This window comes from Hyperoodon ampullatus (genome assembly GCF_949752795.1).
Source record: "Hyperoodon ampullatus genome assembly, chromosome: 4".
In the NCBI taxonomy this organism is placed as follows: domain Eukaryota; kingdom Metazoa; phylum Chordata; class Mammalia; order Artiodactyla; family Ziphiidae; genus Hyperoodon; species Hyperoodon ampullatus.
In genome coordinates, this window is record NC_136917.1 from 113,002,563 (window position 1) to 113,024,161 (window position 21,599).

Here is a 21,599-nt window from a genome sequence, read left to right on the forward strand (position 1 = left end):
TTAACAATAGTAGCAAATCAGAAAATGTAAGGGAAAAATAAATCCATTAACAGATCTAAATCCATAATTTAAATTCCATTAACAAAAAGATCTTTCTAGATCATACCCTTAAAATATCATAGATTACCTCATACACTATTTTTTAAACAAGAGTTAGACATGCATATGCACATTCATAGAATATATTTTACATAAAGCTGTATTAATAAAAGCAGTGATGACATTTTGTTCTTCTCTAGAGAATATACAACTTTCACAAATACATACTCAATGTATTTAGAAGCCAATGTGGTCAAGCCACAGAATGGGAGCAAATATTTGCAAATCATATATTTGATAAGACTTGTATCTGGAATACGTAAAGAACTCTTTCAATTCAGTGATTTAAAAAACCCAATTTTAGGGAGCTTCCTGGCAGTCCAGTGGATCCCGCAAGCCTAGCAGCACAGCTCCCCCACACACACAAAAAATTTTTAATGGGCAAATGACCTGAATAGACACTTCTCCAAAGAAGATATATAAGTGGCCAATAAGCACATGGAAAGATACTGGACATAAATGCCATCAGAGAAAGGCAAATCAAAGCCACGAGATACCACTTCACACCCACCAGGATGGCTATAATAAAAAAGACAGTGTTTAGTGATAACGTAAAGAAAGATGTGGAGAAATTCTATCCTTTGTACACTACTGGTGGGAATGTAAATGGTACAGCTGCTTCGGAAAACAGTCTGACAGTTCCTCAATAGGTTAAATAGCATTTCACGCCAAGATAAATGAAAACCTTGCACATGGATGTTCATGGCAGCTTTATTCGTAAAGCTCCAAAAGTAGAAAGAACCCAAAAGTTCATCAACTGATGAATGCACAAAATGTGGTGTATTATTTGGCCAAAAAAAGTAAATTAAGTAATGATGCATGCTACAATATGGATGCACCTTGAAAACATTACACTACGTGGGGGAAAAAAGCATTAAAAAAAATCACATCTTTTATGATTCCATTTATATGAAATGTCCAGAATAGCAAATCTATAGAGACAGAAAATAGTTGCCTAGGTGTGGGGAGGACCGAAGGGGAGATAGGAAATGAGTGCTCCTTTTTCTTTTAACAGTTGCTGCCTACAGTCATGCTGGCATGCTGTGAAAATGCCATAACTCTAACTCTTCTATCAGAGGCCCCATTGTGAAAGTTATCATCATCTCATGGAGGTAGTGCAAAATTAACAACTGCCTGTAGAGTCAGAAAAATTTAAGTCTTATACCAAAAAAAAAGTCAAATAGCACATCTTACTTAAAAAATTTTTTAAATATATTTTTCTCATGGCTTTTGTTACCTCTTCTTTTAGTGCATGTTTCCTCTGTTCCAAACAGATCTCTTTAGCTCTCATCATCTGCAGAGTCTCCTTAGAAACTGCATACTGGAGTTTTTCCATACGTTCAGCGGCTGCTGCCCATGATGCTTTACCAAATTTCTTCTGATCTGCTCGCATTCGATCATACACAGCTATTGATAATTTTTAAAAAGACATTGAGACATTAAGACATGAAACAACTTGATACTAAAGAATTGAAAGTCTTAGATTCCACTGATCACACACTCAAAGATAAACACACAAATTCTACCCTCATGATAAACTACCTATAACAGCTCTAAAATATAATTCAACAGTATCTTAGATTCTCTCTAATGTCTCCAATAAGAATTTTAAATAATCATTCTCAGAAATGACTTTCTGAATATGAAACTGAGTTTTCAGGTTAATTTTTAAACTTACTTAAAAAAATACTCCTTTCACATTGTCCAGTGTTATTAAATTTCTAAGTTTCTATAAAACTTTATTCTGTGATGGTTTATACTTTTTCCTAGGTATGTTAGTTGAAATCAGAACCATAACTATTAAAGGGTATTTAAAAATTATTTAAATTCATGTACTTTTGAGTTCTCCAAACGTATTTTAACGATATGACGTAGGATGAAATAAATCCTAGACATTAGCATGGAGCTGATTCTGCTAAGGTTAGTGCTGGAGCAGAATCAGTTAGTGCTGGGCTTAACTAACTAAGCCCCAAAGAAGACACCCAACTTCTCCTTGCCACCACACAAAAAAAGGAAGAACTTTTTAGTTTGCCACAATAGAGGCCTCATTCAAGAAACATTTCTTGACAATCAAACACCTAGTATCTTCCAGTTAAAGGAGTTTATCACTGATAATAGCATGGTGCTGGCTCATCTTGGGTCCTTATACAAATGAACCCAACCATCCTTATGACCCTTATGCCTAATAGGTCAGACATGCTTTAACTACCATAAAAGAGTCAGGCAATCTGATTATGCAGTACCTAATGTAGTCTTTAGATCAGTGTACATTCTCTAGTAGTTTCTTTAATACATTCAGAGGTGAGTGATTAATACTTTTGTAATGCTACTATATCATAACCCTCTTTGCAAGAAGTATCTCAGTAACATTTGCCTCAATTTTAATTTTTTTACAATAATATGAGTACATACTTGAAAATTAAAACTGTACAGAGAGGCTGATAATGGAAAAGAGCAGTTTCTCATGCTCAGCTCTCCCCCCACCCTTAGTCCCAATGCCTAAATGCAACCAACTTGGAACCTGCTCCTAGGTAGTTACCTCCATTCAAGAACGTTACCATTTCTTGATTTAGTCTTAAAAATCTGTTGAGTTCTTATGACAAATGAGCAATCTACTTACTCAGAATCTCCTCTCAATATAGTTCTTTTGGTTTCTCTGGTTTTTCTTTGGCCTTTAAATGCTAACGTATTTGAATATTGATCTGATCCTTTATTTTAGGGTTTCTAACAAATAATAACTACTTCTGTTGCTTACATATCAAATGAGTCTGCCATTTTAAATCTCTATCTTTTAAAAATGTATGATAATATTTATGCAACCATAAGATCAATACAGTAGTGCACTGTAGGGGAAAAAATAACAGCAGGGGGTTTGGAGTTAGACAGCTTGGAGTTAAATTCCCACTTCTACCCATCAACATGTAACTTTCAGAAGAAATTTAACTGTTCTTGGGCTAAATTCCCTTGAATGATAAACATAAAGAAATACAGTACCTCCTCGGAAGACTTGTGGAAATTAAATGAGAGAATAATAGATATTTAAATGTTTCTCTCACTTCACATGGCAATGTTCATCAAATACATGGTCTGTTTTGTTTCTTCTCTCCCTCATGCACATGCGACCACAATCACTCATATTTATACAATGTTGTGTTAATTTCAAAGTGCTTTTTCCAAGTGTTCTATTTATCTGCCCAGCAATCCTATTAGAATAGGCATGGTATGCATTATCAACACCTTCAACATAGATATGTGAAACTTGGTGACTTAAGACCAAGGTTACACACCTATAAAAGGAGAATTATATTAGTACCCAAGTTGCTTAAATACCTAGTCTGCTGCTTCTATCATTTTTACCTGAACTTGTAATCACAGCATATAGTCAAACATTCTGCATAATCAAAAACAGTCTGGAGGGGCTTCCCTGGTGGCGCAGTGGTTGAGAGTCCGCCTGCCGATGCAGGGGACATGGGTTCGTGCCCCGGTCCGGAAAGACCCCACATGACACGGAGCGGCTGGGCCCATGAGCCATGGCCATTGAGCCTGCGCGTCCGGAGCCTGTGCTCCGCAACGGGAGAGGCCACAACAGTGAGAGGCCCACATACCGCAAAAAAAAAAAAAAAAAAAGTCTGGAGCCTTATCTCTTGCTTCCCACTTAAGGACTGTGTCTGTGGAACAGTTCCCTGTCCTAATTCAGTCTCAGGTTGTTACCTACCACAAGAGCTAGTCAATACTTTGTCTTCCAACATCTTTAGATAGAATGTATTCTTCTGCCTAATTGCTGCTCACTTCACCTGGAGTTATTTTCCAACAGCTCAGGAATATGAAGATAATGTAGAAAATTATGAATACAGAATGCTCGGAATACCCCTAGAACAATACTGGAACATCTCTAGAACAGATTCTTGAGCTTCCCTGGTGGCGCAGTGGTTGAGAGTCCGCCTGCCGATGCAGGGGACACAGGTTCGTGCCCCAGTCCGGGAATATCCCACGTGCTGCAGAGCGGCTGGGCCCGTGAGCCATGGCCGCTGAGCCTGCGCGTCCGGAGCCTGTGCTCCGCAACGGGAGAGGCCACAACAGTGAGAGGCCCGCGTACCGCAAACGAAACAAAACAAAACCAAAAAAAAACCAGATTTTTCTCTCCTTCTGCTGGCAAGAATAAAGATTCTTGCTAAGATGACTGATAACATTAACAGGATAACAACCATGTAATAACACCCTATGGTGATCATTATATGTAAAAAGCTCTGAAGGTAACAGTCCTGGTGTTTACAAGGAATTATGTTAAATTTGTTTAAAAAACTTTAATGTTCTAACATACATATACCTGTCAGAAAAGGGCCCATTTAAGATGTTTTTAAAAGCTAAGCAGTAAAATTGGGCTACACCTGGCTTTGCATAAGTAAGGAAATAAAGGCCTATTTTACTCCTCTTCTAATATATAGAGAATACAAGGAGATGTTATCTAGATCAATAGGGGGAAAACAGCCCAATAGAAAAATAGGCACAAGACAGTAACTGGGACAAAAGGAAGGATATGCAAATACCAATTATTACATGAAAACAAGAAAGATGAACACTCAGTAATAACCAAAGAAATGCAAATTTTAAAAACATGGTACTACTTTTCATCTATTAAACTGTTTTTTTTTAATGACAATGCCAAATTATGGTGAGGAATCAAGGAAAGTATTCTCATTCAGCACAATTGCTTCAAGTGAAACTTTTAAGGAAACATGGATTTGCTGAAAGAATAACCTGAATAACTACTTTAATGCCAGGTATACAAATAGAGAGATTATTAAAATAATGAATAATTTAAACTGCTTCTCAGGGAGTGGTGGAACGATTTCTGTGGCCTCCTATGGAAGGGAGTTGGAAGGAACGGACCTTGCCAGACAGACCTTGCCAGATGTATGTCTTCATTTGGCTTGATTTGTATCCTTTATAAATTGTAATGGTAAGTATGTGTTTTCCTGAGTTCTGCGAGTCACTGTAGTGACTAAATTTGTAGTGACAAATTTAGGAACCCCAAATTTGTAGCCAGTTGGTAAGACGTACAGATGGCCTAAGGACACCCCAAATTTGCAAGTAGTGTCTGAAGGGCAGGGAGTCTTGCTGGTGACTGGGCCTTTAAGCTATGACGTCTGTAACTGTGAACGATTATTGACAGAATTGAATTATGCTATACTAATACCCATCACTTTTAATTTTTTAAAAGGTGGGCTATATGTAAACACATATGCCTAGAAAAGACTGAAAGGATATACCTTAAAGGATATACCTTAACTTGTTAATAGTGGTCTTCTTCTTTTTTTTTTTTTTTTTTTTTTGCGGTACGCAGGCCTCTCACCACTGTGGCCTCTCCCGTTGCGGAGCACAGGCTCTGGATGCGCAGGCTCAGCAGCCATGGCTCACGGGCCCAGCCGCTCCGCAGCATGTGGGATCCTCCCGGACCGGAGCACGAACCCGTGTTCCCTGCATCAGCAGGCGGACTCTCAACCACTGCGCCACCAGGGAAGCCCAATAGTGGTCTTCTTTAACTGCTAGGATTATGAGTGGTCTTTAATTCTTTTCTATATAACTATTTCGAACATAAAATACTTAAACCACTCATTTTTGAAAATACCTCCATCCATTTTGAAAATACCTAACAAAAATAATTCTACTGGGAAACTCACCTTTTTGAGCTTTAGCTGTTATTTCAAAATATTTGACAGTAAGATCTTGAATGGACAGCACAGCCATATGAGCTTTCCGCTGCCAATCAGCATCTTCTTTTTGTAGACTTTCAATTCTTCGGGGACCCAGGTAATCATTCTCTATAGAAATCTGTAGAGAGAAAAAAGAAAAATGGAAAAGATCATTTCTTTCTCTATTTTAACATTTACTGAACGTTTATATATCAGGCATTGTGCTTGGTACTAAAAGAAAGAATACTTGTTTTTCCCTGCTCTGCAGTAGAAGCTATCAATTTACAAAACAATAAAATTAACAATAATGTTAAAGACAGCTGATGCAGAAATTGTTCCCCCTTCCTCCTCTATCTTCTTCATCCTTCCCTCTTCTATATATAAATAAAGGACATTTAACAAAATGTTTAAGACTGATTATTTTCAAGTGCTGGGATGAGAAATTTATTTCCTCCTTTACGATAATTATATTTTCAGGTTAAGAATTATTTGTGCCAATAAAATGCTTATTTAATCATTGGCGTAAATAAAATAAGATTGACAATATATAAAAATCAGCCTATCTGCCTACTGAAGGACTCTGGATATAAGTAACAGAAAAACTGGCTATGTATTATTTATAAGAGTCACAACTAAAACAAAAGGACAAAGGAAAGTTGAAAATCAAATGATGGACAGAGGTATGCCAAGTGAATGTCACAGAAGTAACAATATCAATATTAAAGTATAGAAAAGTGCTAAACCAGTATGTTAATACGGAAGAAAGGTACAGTCCAGGAAGAACAGCAATAGACCCTCTGTACTGCTTTACCACATACTGAGAAAGAGACTTAAAACTTAAACAATAACACCATATTAGGATGATGGGGAAAAAATATTATAGAGAAAAATGTTAACCCACCCCTGGAACACTTAAAAAAAATTGATCAAGTTATCATACACCACTAAAAAATTATAATGAATTTCAAAAGTAGAAATAATGCAGGTCATAGTCTCTAAACAGTACAATAAATAGAAATCACAGGAACAGTCTAAAACAGTTGATTTAGTCTTGAAGCAACAATATACTGCTCCTTAAGCAAATGAAGTCTTCCAGAAAGAGGGAAAAACATATGAGCACTCACTGTAGTGCTCAGCACACACAGAACAATTAATTAGCAATGTTAAGGGGACAGTGGCAAGGTAGAGGAAGAGGTCAAGAATGATCCTAGGGTTACTGGGAAAAAATATGTACATGGAATTGCCAAGGATTTCATTTTGCATACTAATTTTAACTTTGCAAGTCATGTCCAGAGATATAAGCTTGGGTACCCTTGACACACTAGAAGACATTTAAAGCAACGAGAGTGAGTGAGTTCATGTAAGGAATTGTAATAATATAAGTAGCAAGATTCAATGGAGGAGAAATCAAACACTATCAAACACTGCTTAGGGGTCAAGTAGATACACAACCAGTACCCATGGACCTAACAGCATGAACTTGGCAACAACAGCTCTGGAGTACAGGCAAATTCCTTTTGCCTATTAATTCCCACCATATCTTCAGACCTCAGTTCAATTACTGGTTCATGGATGTCGTCCCTGACTCACCATTATAGGCAGTATAAGCTCTTCAATCTAAAAAATAGCCTTCAATCTTAAGTCTTATCACAATCATACTTTATATTATTTTATATCACCTGCTTTCTGCTCTGAATGTTCCATGAGGGCAGAGAATGCACAAGTGGTTTTTATCTCTGCTTGCTTGCTTTTCACTAGCACACTGCCGGGCATGAATTAGGTAATCTACAATATTTCCTGAATGAGTGAATAAAAATTCACTTCCATACATGTTTTTAATGAGGAGAGAAATGTAGACACATGTATAATACTCTTTTGAGAAATTTGTGTGAGTGAATAGAGGGGAAAAGGGTGGAGAAGAGGATAAGGCTTAAGGGTAGGCACTCTTGCTTTATTTTAATGGGAGATCACAGAGCAGGTTGAGAGGGAGAACCTATGTCTTCCCCTGTGAAGAAAGAACCCAGTTATGAAAAGAATCTGAAAAAGAATTATGTATATGTATAACTGAATCACTTTGTTGTACACATGAAAGTAACAGAACATTGTAAATCAACTATACTCCAAAATAATATAAAAATTAAAAAAAGAAAGAATCCAGTTAAAAATAAATTGGTAGAGAAGACGGGAGAAGACACAAGATAGCTCTTTTTAGATGGTAGGGTGACAAACCATTTATCGTAGGAAGACTCATTAAGCAAATATTAAAAACAATACTAACCAGGGTTAGTGAAGTCACGGTGAAACAGGCACACATAATATACTGCTGGTGGAACTATAAATTGATTAAAACCTTTTCTGGAAAGTATTTTATGATACCATAATCTTTGAACACATTTAGCTGTTTAGATCAGGACAAACTTTATTGAGGCCCATAAATTGCAGAGGGCTTTGAAGGAGGGGTAGGATTTTGAGTTACATGGGGAGCATATGGGAAAAGAGAACCACCCAAAAGGGATGCTGTAGGTAAGAATTAACCTGTACAAAAGCCTTGAGGCAAGTAAGTTCAATGCATGGTAAAGGACAGAGAGCAGTCCAGCCTAGCTGGAGTTTAGGTAAAACAGATGAAGGTAGTGGGAGATAACGCTAGAGAAGTAGGTTAGATCACTATGAAGAGGCTGAGGAGTTTGTACTGCATATGACAGGCAACTGGAAACCACTGAGGGATTCTCAGCAATAGTTAAGTGGCGTATTTAGACTTCAGTTTACATTTAAGGTTTTAGAAAACTTGTTTTCTGTAATAAAACCATCAAGGTTTTGTGCTTTCATTTGTTGTGATTACCTTTGATTTTTAAAACAAGTTAAAAAGCAAAAGATTAGTGTTCACAAGTATGAAAAAGAAATTTAATAACTTGATATTATGATAAATTTAATAAATTGTAGCAAAAATTTAAATTCTTACTCGGCACGTTATGATGGAAGTCCTTTTCAATGACACGATTAAACTTCATATGTTTATTACACCTAAGACCATAAGCTAGGTTAGCTAAGTTTTTTCCCTGACTTTGAAAGTTAAAATGTATTTAGATTCTATCAACTCCCAAGTTCAACCTTCTGCCTTGTGATGCTAGGGTTCAGGCTCTGAAAACCACATTTAGCCTTTGCCAACAGAAAGGGTTGGAGATTTCAGAGTTGAAGGAAAGAGAAGATTTGTTTCTTCCTATCTGTATCATTTGACTTTCCTGTTTGCTGTTCCTGTGATCATCAGCCCAGACTCGCTTCTTCATCCCAGCATCTGCAGTACCTTCTTGAAGGAGTTAACAGAATCGAGTTTGCAGTTTTTTAACCTTCGCAGAACTGACCTCATTTGTGTGTCCAAGACAAACCAGCACCTGTCCACCAATGCCCTATCCCCAGAGATCTGGTTCTCTCCATTGAGATCAGACACACCAGCACTAGAAGAGCAATGTCTTCTTTCTCAGAGGTCAGCTCCACAGGACCTATCCTTTAATAATTACCACCTCTTCCCTTTGTAACCCCCGATCCTAGGAGTGGTGGCTGCTTTTGCAATTAACTCTGATATCTTAAGAGTTGCCTTCTTATCTACCTTGTTAACAACTTTATACCTGGTTCTTAAAATTCCCTCTGTTGAAATAACTGATTTGATCTTCTGGTCAGACCAACAGACACAACTGTGGAATAGAAATGTAATAACCAGAACAGGCAGTGCTCAAAATTCAAAAATCTTAACTCAGATCATGAAGATAGAAACCCTTTTCACTTGCATAGTTAAACACTGTACAGAAATGAGAAACCTTGCATTATGGATTTTTGAAGAGAAAAAATAATATAAAAAATCTGGTGGTAATTATTTGGCGATAACTTGTTCTTTGTTGTTAGATTATTTTTACCTTAATTGTACATGTATATTCAAATATACAGAAAACAAACATGCTATGCTTTTTAAATGCTGGTTTTTTAACTGACTTCTGAAACTCAGTAGCTAATGCTGTAGCCAACTGTTTAAAAACATGATTACAGTTTACTGTACCTAAGACATTAAGCTAGGATACTGAGTTCTCTTCCTAACTTGGCAAATTTGAAGATGTACAGCATTGGTCAGCTGGATCATGTGCTAATAACAATGACACCTCTGTTTTCAATTTTAGGGCTAGAAAGAAAACAGTGTCTGTTTTTAAGATGGAAAAAAATGTGTTAGTTTAAGTAGCTAGGATAGTGAGACTAGTTTATAAACACAAATTTCTTGCCAAGGAATTACTTATTATAAAGTACATCACTAGCTTGGATACTGGGTTTTATATGAGAAGCTGTGGTGTTACTTCTGTCTATTGCTGAGATTGTAAGTTAAAAAAAAATTCCAATTCTTAGGTAAAACAAATGCCAAGATAAACTTGTGAATATACTGATGTAGTAGAGACCTTAATGTGAATTTTCCAGGCCCAGGAGTCATCTGAAGGTGACTCTTGATTAAGAGAATGACGTGATTAGATTTGGCATCATCTATTACATGCATTTTTACATTCAAAGCAAATATTAAGTGTACTATTCCCAGGAAAGAGTGTGAAATGAGACATTTTTTGAAGGTAAGAGACATCTAAAGACAAGGAAACCAAAGGAAAAAATAGTTCAGGTAAGAGATAAGTACCTTAATGTATAGTGGTAGCACTATATATTTCATAGTGTACGTGGTAGAGTATATAGTGGTCCAATGGTGTAAAAATTGCACCCTGCACAAAACCAGGGGGTTTGCCAAGCCATGCATACTGCTGCATATGTCCATTTGTCTGCTGGAATAAGGGTGGAGGTGGGTGACTTTTTCTATTTCACACAAAGACACCTATAGATTTGCCTGGTCCTGGGGAAGGGTGGAGGAAGAAGAGCACATTCAAGTTTCAACTAGAAGACAGCTGAATTGCAAAATGACATGACTGGCTACAAAGGGGAGGGAAAAGCTGAGGGTGTCTTCTAGTTTCTAGCTTATGTACTTTCAGCAAATCATTAGAAATAAGTTGGACAATGTGTCTGAAGTGCTTATAGTTAATCCAGGAAGATTATCAGTAGGTCAACTCGCTAACCCTGACTCATTAAGACACTGGGCCTAAAAATCTAGAGGATCATCTAGTTTATTTATTTTTATTTATTTATTTAAGCTTTTTTTTTTTTTTTTTGATCATGCCATGCAGCTTGCAGGATCTTAGTTCCCCAACTAGGGATTGAACCTGGGCCCCGGCAGTGAAGTCCTAACCACTGGACCACCAGGGAATTTCCCAAGGATCACATAGTTTAAATCTCATTTTATGGATGAAAAAACTGGGGCCCAGAGAGAATGTAACTGAATTTAGTGTGCTCCATCCCTTAGCTGTTTCAAATTTTATTAGACACGTGGTTCTCAAACTTCGTATCAGAATTACCAGGAAGACTTGTTAAAACAAAGATTGCTGAGCTTCTCCCTAGAGTTTCAGCAAAGGAGATCTGAGGTGAGGCCTAAGGATCTGTATTTCTAACAAGGCTCTAGGTGACACTGAATTTCCTCATCTGGGGGTCACATTTTAAGAACCAGCGTATTAGAGTCTGGGAGCTTCCGAAAGGGGTGTGTATTTTATTTTATTATTTTATGTTATTTTATTTTATTTTTTTTATTTTTGCAGTATGCGGGCCTCTCACTGTTGTGGCCTCTCCCGCTGCGGAGCACAGGCTCCGGACACGCAGGCTCAGCGGCCATGGCTCACGGGCCCAGCCACTCCGCGGCATGTGGGATCTTCCCAGACCGGGGCACGAACCCGTGTCCCCTGCATCGGCAGGCGGACTCTCAACCACTGCGCCACCAGGGAAGCCCAGGGGTGTGTATTTTAAAGAGGCTAAAGAATAAAGGTCAAATTCCCCAGGATGAGATAACATTCTAGCCCCTGACCATCATTCCTCTCCTACAAATCCTTAGACTGAGGCATATCAAACAATTCACACCCTATGGTATAACTAAAAGAGCAGGCTTTGCAGTCAAACATGTATTTCAGTCCCAGCCATGCCACTTATTGGCCTCCACTCATGGTGCTGGGTTGGTGATTCAGTAATGTTTGAGTAACTTATTGTGACTAAAAGCCCTAGTATTATGCCTGCTCACTATACCATTCCTGTTTTTATATATCTATCTGGAATATTCTCAATTCCAATCTCCAATACAGACATACGTACTCACTTCCTACTGAATTCTTATTCTTCAGTGGTGAAGCTTGATCATCCCCCTTTTTCCATATATCTTCAGGCAATGGTGATCACCTCATTTTGCGTCTCTACATAAACTTGTACATACTGCTCATTTTTCTTTTAAAAAATCATCTGAGTTATAATTTACATACAACAAAATGTACCTGTTTTAAGTGTAAATTTTGACAAATATATATACCTGTGATAACAGGCACCATAATCAAGATTTAAAGCACATCAATCTCCCCAAAGGATTCTGTTACATCTGCTTCCTCTCAGTGGATCTCCCCGGCCCCACCCCAGGCAACAGCTGTTTAGGACAATCTTCTAGAATTCCATGTAAATGGAGGCACAGTTTGTCTGGCATCTTTTGCTCAGCACAATATTTTATAAGCTATTTAATCAGGATTTAATTTACATACACTGTGTTCAAGTAAATCCATCTAAAGTGTTCAATTTGATGAGTTTTGATTGCTGTATACACCCAAGAAACAACCATTACAATCATGATACAAAACATTTCCGTCACCTCCAAAATATTCTCGTACTACTTTGCCATCCATACCTTCTCGCACTGCTTTGCCATCCATACCTTCACACATATACAGGAGGGTATATACATACCCTCCTGTATATGGCTTCAACTTAGCATGACTTTGACATGTGTCTGTCAATGGTTAATTCCTTTGCTTTGCTGAATATTATTCTACTATGTGGAAATATCACATTTTGTTTATCCATTCACCTGTCGATGGTTATTTGGGTTGTCCCAGTTTGGGGCTACCAGGAATACAGTTGACACGAACACTGGTATGTAAGTCTTTTTTGTGAACAGATGTTTTCGTTTCTCTTGTATAAGTAACTAAGAGACAAACAGCTGAGTTGTAAGGTATTGTACAGTTGACCCTTGAACAACATGGATTTGAACTGCATGAGTCCACTTACATGCAGATTTTTTTCCCCATAAATATTACAGTGCTACAAGATCTGCTGTTGGTTGAATCCACGGATGGGGAACCACGATCTGGAAAGCCACTTTGAGACTTAAGCATCTGAAAATTTTGGTATCATTGGCGGGTCCTGGAACCACACCCAAGGGTTGTTCAAAGATCAACCATATATGTTTAACTTTTGAAGAAAGTGCCGAACTGTTTTCCAAAGTGGTTGTACCACTTTACAGTTCTGTTAGCAATGCATGAAAAGTCCAGTTACTCTACACCCTCACTAGCCCTTGAGAGGGCCAGAATTTTTTCATTATACTCACTTCAATGGGTGTGTAACAGTATCTCACTGTGGTACCAATTTGGATCTCCTAGATGAGTATGTTGAGCATCTTCACATGTGATTATTAGCCATTTCTTTGTGTCTTTTAAAATATTTAGCTCATACTGAAAATTTTGGGGTTTTGTCTTACTGAGTTGTACAGTTCCTTTTTCAGATGTATTACAAGTTATTTTCTCTCAGTGTGTGGCCTCCTCATTTTCTTAATCTTTAAAATAGCAAAAGTATTTAATTTTAATTTTAGTGAAGTCCAATTTTATCTTTTTTTTTTTTTAGCTGAAGTTTTCTGCATCCTATCTAAAAAACCTTTGCCTTTCCTTCTGAAAGACTGTAAAAACTTCCTAGTTTTGTTATAAACGTTTTATACTATGAGCTTTATGTTTGGGTCTAAGATGTATTTCAAATTAATTTTTGTGTATGGTATAAGATAAGGAAGGCTGGACTTCATTATTTCTATACGGGTATCCACTTCTAGCACCATTTGTTGATAAGACTATTCTTTCCCCCCACTGAATTGCCTTGTCACCTTTGTAGAAAACTAACTGACTATATAACCACAGGTTTATTTCTGGATTCTGTTTAGTTCCATTCATTTACATGTCTATCCTATACTATCACCACAATGTCTGGATTTCTCTAGCTATTTTATAATTGGCTGGTTAGTATTAAAAAAAAAAACCACCCTACTGGAATATTAATTTGAATCTATAGATCAGTTGAGAACTGACATCTAAACATTATTGATTATTGTTAATAGATTATCTTCCAATCTATTAACATGGTCTATCTCCCATTTATTTAGGTATGCTTTAATTTTTCTCAGCAAAGTCTTATAATTTTTCAGTATATAGTCTTTTCATATATTTTATAAAATTTATCCCTAAACATTTCATGTTCAGAGATACTAATATAAAAGGCATTTAAAAATTTTTGATTTTAACTTCATTTCTGGAAGATAGAAAATGCAATTGAATCTTTAATACTGACCTTGTAACTAAACTTACAGATTATTTCCAGTAGCTTTTTTAGATTCTTAATTTTTTTTTACATGTGTGATCACATGATCTACAAATAAAGAAAGCTTTACTTTTTTTCTAATTTATATACGCCTTTTATTTTTTTTTGCTTCATTGAACTGGCGACAAACTCCAGAGAAATACTGAATAAAAGTTGGGGGAGCAGACAATCTTACCTAGTTACCAATCTTAGTGGGGGAAGAATTCAGTCATTCACCATCATGTATGATATTAGATAGGCTTTCCATACATACCCTTTATCAGCTCAAAGAAGTTCCCTTCTCTTCCTAGGTTGCTGAGATTTTACCATGGATGGACAATGAACTTTTTATCAAGTGCATTTCTGCACCCAGACATGTTGGTTTTTTTTCCTTTATCAATAATATGGTGAGTTACATTGATTAGTTTTTGTAATGTTAAACCAATCTTGCCTTTCTAAGATAAACCCTAATCACAGTACATTATTGAATCCTAGTTTTCAATATTATGTTAAGGATTATTGCATCTACATTCATGAGGGATGTTTATCTGTAGTTTTCTTTTTTTCTATAATGTCGTTTGATTTGGATAATGCTGGCCTCAAAAATGAGTTGGGAAGTGTTCCCTCTTTTAAATCCTCCAATGATCCTTTACCTGGCCCTGGAGTTTTCTTTGTGAGAAGGTTTTAAATTATGAATTCAACTTTGTTAATATAGAGCTACCAAATGTTTTCTATTTTTTCTTGACTCTATTTTGACAATTTGTATTTCTCTAAGAAGTGTATCCATTTCATCTAAGTTGTAGAATTTTTTGGCACAAATTTGTTCACATTCTCTTACTAGCTCATCATCATAGTTGATGGGGCATTTGAGGGGCAATGCAGTAAAATACGATTATTACCTTTGAAAATGTTAACAGTTTAAGAAATATGTTGTCTGTTCCTCCTCACCTATACTCTGCTTCCCAGGGGAAAAAAATGGAGTAATAAGTGACGCTAGTGGGCAATACAGCCTGACAAGAAGGTTCAATCCATTTGCTAATGTTAATACTCAATACAAACCATGATATAATACAAAAGCAAAAATTCACATAGATTCTGATAATCAGCGTTAAGCTGTATATAGATTATCTCAGCTAAACACTGCAGCTTAGTTTAGAAGTAGATGGGGCCTCCATGTATATCATCCAGTTCATCCCTAGCCTTCCAATCAAGTTTTCAATCCAATCAAGTTTTCAATGGACAAATATCTATAGTTCATTTTTTAAAATTGGAGGAAACTGTAGTGTCTAAAAATTATTAGTTACTAGTTACCATTTTACCCAAAATGCCAAGTTTATGATAAAACTGACTTAACAACCCAGTATTTTTCAGAAGTATTAATAAAGGAGAGTGTGTCAATTATGTGACAGTCTGTGTTGCTCCATATCTTGACTCATTAGTAAAGGGAAAAAGACAGACATGCTTTACCTTGTAATAATTTTTCAAATATTATACTACTCATTCTTGCCCCCAAGCACAAAGTTTTCAGAATAAGTGGCAATTTCCCAGATATAAATTTCATAAATAATGTTCGAAATTCACGCATTAATGCACAAAAAGTTTAATATCCTAGTTCAGCAATATTTCCATGTGAATTAAACACAGCAACACTGATTTGAGGTCAGCTATAAAACCAAACCCTTAACACTTGCCTCAAAAAAAGTAATATATATTTTACACACAAAAGTCAAATGTCATGAATTTTAAAGCTGTATCATTAATGCCTTGTAACTTTCAAAACAAGGTCTTCCCAAAACAAATGTTCTCAAAACTCCTATTAAAGAAGTCTAAGACTAGATAATACCCAAAACATTAAAAGGGAGACAGGAGTAGATGGAGAGGGGGAAAAAAGCACAGGAAAGGGGGAAAGATGGAAATCTCAATGTATTTACAAATTTTCTAGGCTTTTCTCAGCCCTGGCTACTCAGCAAAGTCACCTTTTCAGATGCTTTTAAAATGAGGTGTTCAGGCTCTATGTATCACAAAACTACCAAACTAGACTCTCTGGGGACAATGGATCAGATATCTACATTTATAAAAACTCCTCTAATAATTAAAATGTATAGCCAGCCACGCTGAGAACTATGAAACAGGCAGGTTACTATTTAGATTAAAAAAAAAAAAATACCTTGATCTGCTGTCTTCGTAGCATGGCAAGTTCTCGCATGTCTCGGAATGGCTGTAGTAAATACTGATAGAGTTCAGTTGTGGCTTCTGCAAGGCTGCTGTAGGCTTCATCCTCCATCTGATACAAGTCCAGAAGCTCTACCATGCTCTCTGTATTCTTGTGCTTATCCAAGAGCTGTGGAACAAGAAAATTTCACTACAAAGAAATCCAACTGTAATAGCCTATAAAACTTGCAAACTCCCTATCATCTCAGGACCTTGGAACTCTGAAATGCAGAATTAAAGAGAATGAGGAGCACTAATTGCTTTCATCACTTATCTCTATGCCTTAGGTGTCTTACTACAAGACCATATCCTAAAACAACCTTTTCTAACTACTGTCACCATATTATTCCTGTTCTCTGCATTTTCTGGAATTCCATACTACCTGCCTACCCTTAACTCTTAAAATTTTCCTATAAACCTGAAAGTGATAAAACAGTCTACTAACTTTTAAATGATAGCAAACCTATTTAAAGACAGTTTTACATTTCACTGTATGCATGCTTTTTATTTTTTTAATAAAACCAAGAATCATTAAAAATAAATCCGTAATATCCAATTAACACTGATTTTCCTCCCTGTTAAGCCCTACTGTTTTAAGGTGATCAGACCAATCAAACAATATCTTTCTGCTTTGTTAACAAGTAGTTTTCGGTAGGTTGGTTTTGCTTGTTGTTTGTTTGTTTTACAACTTTATTGGAGTATAATTGCTTCACAATGGTGCGTTAGTTTCTGCTTTATAACAAAGTGAATCAGTTATACATATACATATGTTCCCATATCCCTTCCCTCTTGCGTCTCCCTCCCTCCCACCCACCCCTCCAGGCGGTCACAAAGCAACCATCTGATCTCCCTGTGCTATGCGGCTGCTTCCCACTAGCTATCTACCTTACGTTTGGTAGTGTATATATGTCCATGCCTCTCTCTCGCTTTGTCACAGCTTACCCTTCCCCCTCCCCATATCCTCAAGTCCATTCGCAAGTAGGTCTGTGTCTTTATTCCTGTTTTACCCCTAGGTTCTTCATGACATTTTTTTTTCTTAAATTCCATATACATGTGTTAGCATATGGTATTTGTCTTTCTCTTTCTGACTTACTTCACTCTGTATGACAGACTCTAGGTCTATCCACATCACTACAAATAGCTCAATTTCGTTTCTTTTTATGGGTGAGTAATATTCCATTGTATATACGTGCCACATCTTCTTTATCCATTCATCCGATGATGGACACCTAGGCTGTTTCCATCTCCGGGCTATTGTAAATAGAGCTGCAATGAACATTTTGGTACATGACTCTTTTTGAATTATGTTGTTTGTAATAGAGGTCCACTAGAAGACAGAGAATCAATTCAAACATCAGAGATTTTTTTTTTTTTTTTTTTTTTTTTGCAGTACGCGGGCCTCTCACTGTTGTGGCCTCTCCCGTTGTGGAGCACAGGCTCCGGACGTGCAGGCTCAGCGGCCATGGCTCACGGGCCCAGCCGCTCTGCGGCATGTGGGATCTTCCCAGACCGGGGCACGAACCTGTGTCCCCTGCATTGGCAGGCGGACTCTCAACCACTGCGCCACCAGGGAAGCCCAAACATCAGGGATTTTAACAACAGATAACACATAAATAATTTACAGATGCAGACAGAAGGCCAGACCAAGTGGGATCTTGCTTTATGCCGAAAGTAAAGAGATGCCATAAAAGGACTGTTGTTTTGTTTTTCCTTCAAAAACCTCTCTGGTTCCAGGGAAGCATTAGGGAATAAATACTTTCCTAAGTAAGGGAATCTTGACTTTTATTCTGAAGGATAAAAAGGGGTAAACTAGGCAAAGTGTAAAGGGAAGACTGGGTCAGAAAGACAGAAGGGCATATCCCTGGATACCATAAAAAATAAGGTTTACAAACTGGAGTAAACAGAGAAAGGGAACATAATGAAAGACAATTCTGGAGACACTAACATACATGATAAACCTGAGTTATACTACATTGGTGAGAAGGGGCACCAGAGTGGATGCAGATAGATCAGTTCATAATCTCCTGTGTCAGTCCATGTAAGCCTAGATGGGAGGAAGAGAAAAGCAAAGATTTAAGAAATGCTTTGGAGATAAAATTAACAGGACTTGATGAAAGACTGGATTTTCTCTTTACCCTAAGGTCTTTGTTATTCATTGATACAAAGAACACAGGAATAGAAACAGGTTTTTAGAGGCAAAAATTACGGATTCAGAGACACTGTCCAAAGTGTTTTTTAGATATCCATGAGGAGAGGTCATGAAGGGAATGCAAAATGTCCAAGATAAACCTTGTCTTTAAGAAGTCTACAGTCTAACTAGGGAAACGAACAAACAGACATGTAAGTAAAATACTGATTGTAGAAGACAATCACGGTTCATAGTGGGCTAAAGCAGCTGAAAAAGATGTTCTAAAGCTAGGATTTGAACTGGGTCTCGAAGGATGGGAAGTGCTAGACAGGTGAAGAAGAGCAACCCAGTCTGGAGAAATCACATGAATAAAAAGTGTCACACATTTGAATCCGGGATGGGAGAACGGGGGTGGCAGACTGCCGTGCTCCCTGGGGTAGAGGGTACACATTAGTGAGCAGGACATCACATTAAGACTGTAAATGCAGCACATTCTAATAAGCAGTGAAACCAATGATGAAGTAGAAAAAAAGAATGATGCATTTGATCAATGGGACCTGTCTGATTTTTAGTTTACAAAGTTAAACTTAACTAAATAACCATATTAAAGTCATGGTCATTTAGTACCTGGTTACTTGAAGTATGGTCTGGGATCAGCATCATCTGATTACTTGTTAGAAATATAGAACCTCAGAGCCCACTCCAGACCCCCAGAATCAGAATGAGTGATGAGTATGCACAGCAAAGTTTCAGAAGCATTGCTTCAGTAAACGCCATATATGGCCACATTAACTACAACATGAGGCAAAAGTCTCTGTAAATTTACAAATTATGTAGTCCATTTTCAAACTGAATTTTCAAACTGAAAACTGTAGAATTACGGTATGTAACATTTTTTTCCTGGATCTAAAATCATTTTCCCCCTCTCACTCTTCCTCTTACTATTTAAGTATTATTTTATTTTAGCTCAATTACCACTATTCAGACTAAAATTAAGCCAAAACTCCCATTTCTCATAGTTCAGTTCCCTATTAAAGCATTTTTAGCTAATCTAAAAAACAAAGTTACTACTGAAGCCAACCTCAGAACGAAAAAAAGTTACTACTGAAGCCAACCCCAGAACGATCTTCATCTTTAGAAGACAGGTACAGGGACTTTCCCTGGTGGTGCAGTGGTTAAGATTCCGCCTGCCAATGCAGGGGACACGGGTTCAATCCCCGGTCCAGGAAGATCCCACATGCCGCGGAGCAACTAAGCCCGTATGCTACAACTACTGAGCCTACGCTCTAGAGCCCGTGAGCCACAACTACTGAAGCCCATGTGCTGCAACTACTGAAGCCCGCATGCTGCAACTACTGAAGCCCCAGCACCTAGAGCCCATGCTCCGCAACAAGCCACCGCAATGAGAAGCCCGTGCACTGCAACCAAGAGTAGCCTCTGCTCACCGCAACTAGAGAGAAAGCCCACATGCAGCAACAAAGACCCAAAGTGGCCAAAAAAAACAAAAAAACAAAAAGAAAAAGAAAATCCTGTTAAAAAAAAAAAAAAAAAAAGAAGACGTACAAAGAGACAAAGTCAGCCTGGCCTTACCTCCAGGCATGGCCAGGATCTCACCTCTAATACATGGGCCATTCAATGAAACTGGATGTTTAAAAGCAATAACCCACCCCCCACCCCTGGCAAATACATTAAATAAATAAATAAATGAGAATAAACAAAAAATTAAAAAACAAACAAAAAATAAAAGCGATGGCCATTAAAATCATCAAATTAACTCCCTTCATTCTGATGTGTTTACTTTTTTTAAAATTATAATTTAGCCTTTTACTACTACAAAGAAACAGTGAAATGATCATGAAGATATTCCAGTTCTTTTGACAGAATTCTATCTACTAATTTAAAAACTAGCAATTGAGAATCCCAATTTAGAATAAACTGAAAAATCACAAGAGAAATAGAATTCAGCAAGATGTTATAATTTACACACAGAAACCAACAGCCCCTTTCATATTAAATACAAAACAACCAGCCAGGATTCCATCTGCAACAAAACAGAAAAATACCTAGGAATAAACTTAAACCTTTTAAGAGCCATGTAAATAAAATGTTAAGGTACAAAAAAAGTAAGTAAATAAATGGAAGAGTAAAAATAAAAATATCAATTCTCACTAATCTATAAATTTCACATGGTAATAAAACAACTTCTTCACACTTTCATGGCATAAGAAAAGGCCAATTTTAAAGTTCACATGGAGGGGGTGCCTTCAAGATGGCGGAGTGTAAGACGTGGAGATCACCTTCCTCCCCACGAACACATCAAAACTACATCTACATGTGGAACAACTCCTACAGAACACCAACTGAATGCTGCCAGAAGACCTGACTTCCCAAAAGATACCCTCAGGTGACCTACCCACAGAGGCGGGACCAAATCCAAAGCTAAACCGCAGGAGCTAAGTGAACAAAGAAGAGAAAGGGAAATTTCTCCAAGCAGCCTCAGGAGCAGCGAATTAAATCTCCACAATCAACCTGATGTACCCTGCATCTGTGGAATACCTGAACAGACAAATCATCCCAAAATTTAGGCAGTGGACTTTGGGAGCAACTGTAGACTTGGGGTTTGCTTTCTGCATCTAATTTGTTTCTGGTTATATGTTTATCTTAGTTTAGTATTTACAGCTTATTATCATTGGTAGATTTGTTTACTGATTTGGTTGCTCTCTTCCTTTTTTAATTTTTTTATATATATATATAAAATTTTCTTTTTTCTCTTTTTGTGAGTGTGTATGTGTATGCTTCTTTGTGTGATTTTCTCTGTATAGCTTTGCTTTTGCCATTTGTCCTAGGGTTATGACCGTCCATTGTTTCTATTTAGTATAGTTTTTAGCGCTTGTTATCATCGGTGGATTTGTTTTTTGGTTTAGTTGCTCTCTTCCGTTCTTTTCTTTTTTCTATTACTTTTTTTTAAA

General features: G+C 37.1%; 1 protein-coding gene across 1 annotated transcript in view; it reads right to left on the bottom strand.

Moving 5' to 3' along the window:
- The window catches only part of JMY (junction mediating and regulatory protein, p53 cofactor), a gene marked incomplete at both ends in the record, with an annotated part of 69,354 nt that overhangs the window by 18,326 nt on the left and 29,429 nt on the right, over positions 1-21,599 (bottom strand). The window contains 3 exons of the mRNA XM_079703110.1: positions 1,337-1,506; positions 5,781-5,931; positions 16,459-16,632. Coding sequence (XP_079559236.1) covers positions 1,337-1,506; positions 5,781-5,931; positions 16,459-16,632 — 495 coding nt within the window. The remainder of the gene's footprint in view (positions 1-1,336; positions 1,507-5,780; positions 5,932-16,458; positions 16,633-21,599) is intronic.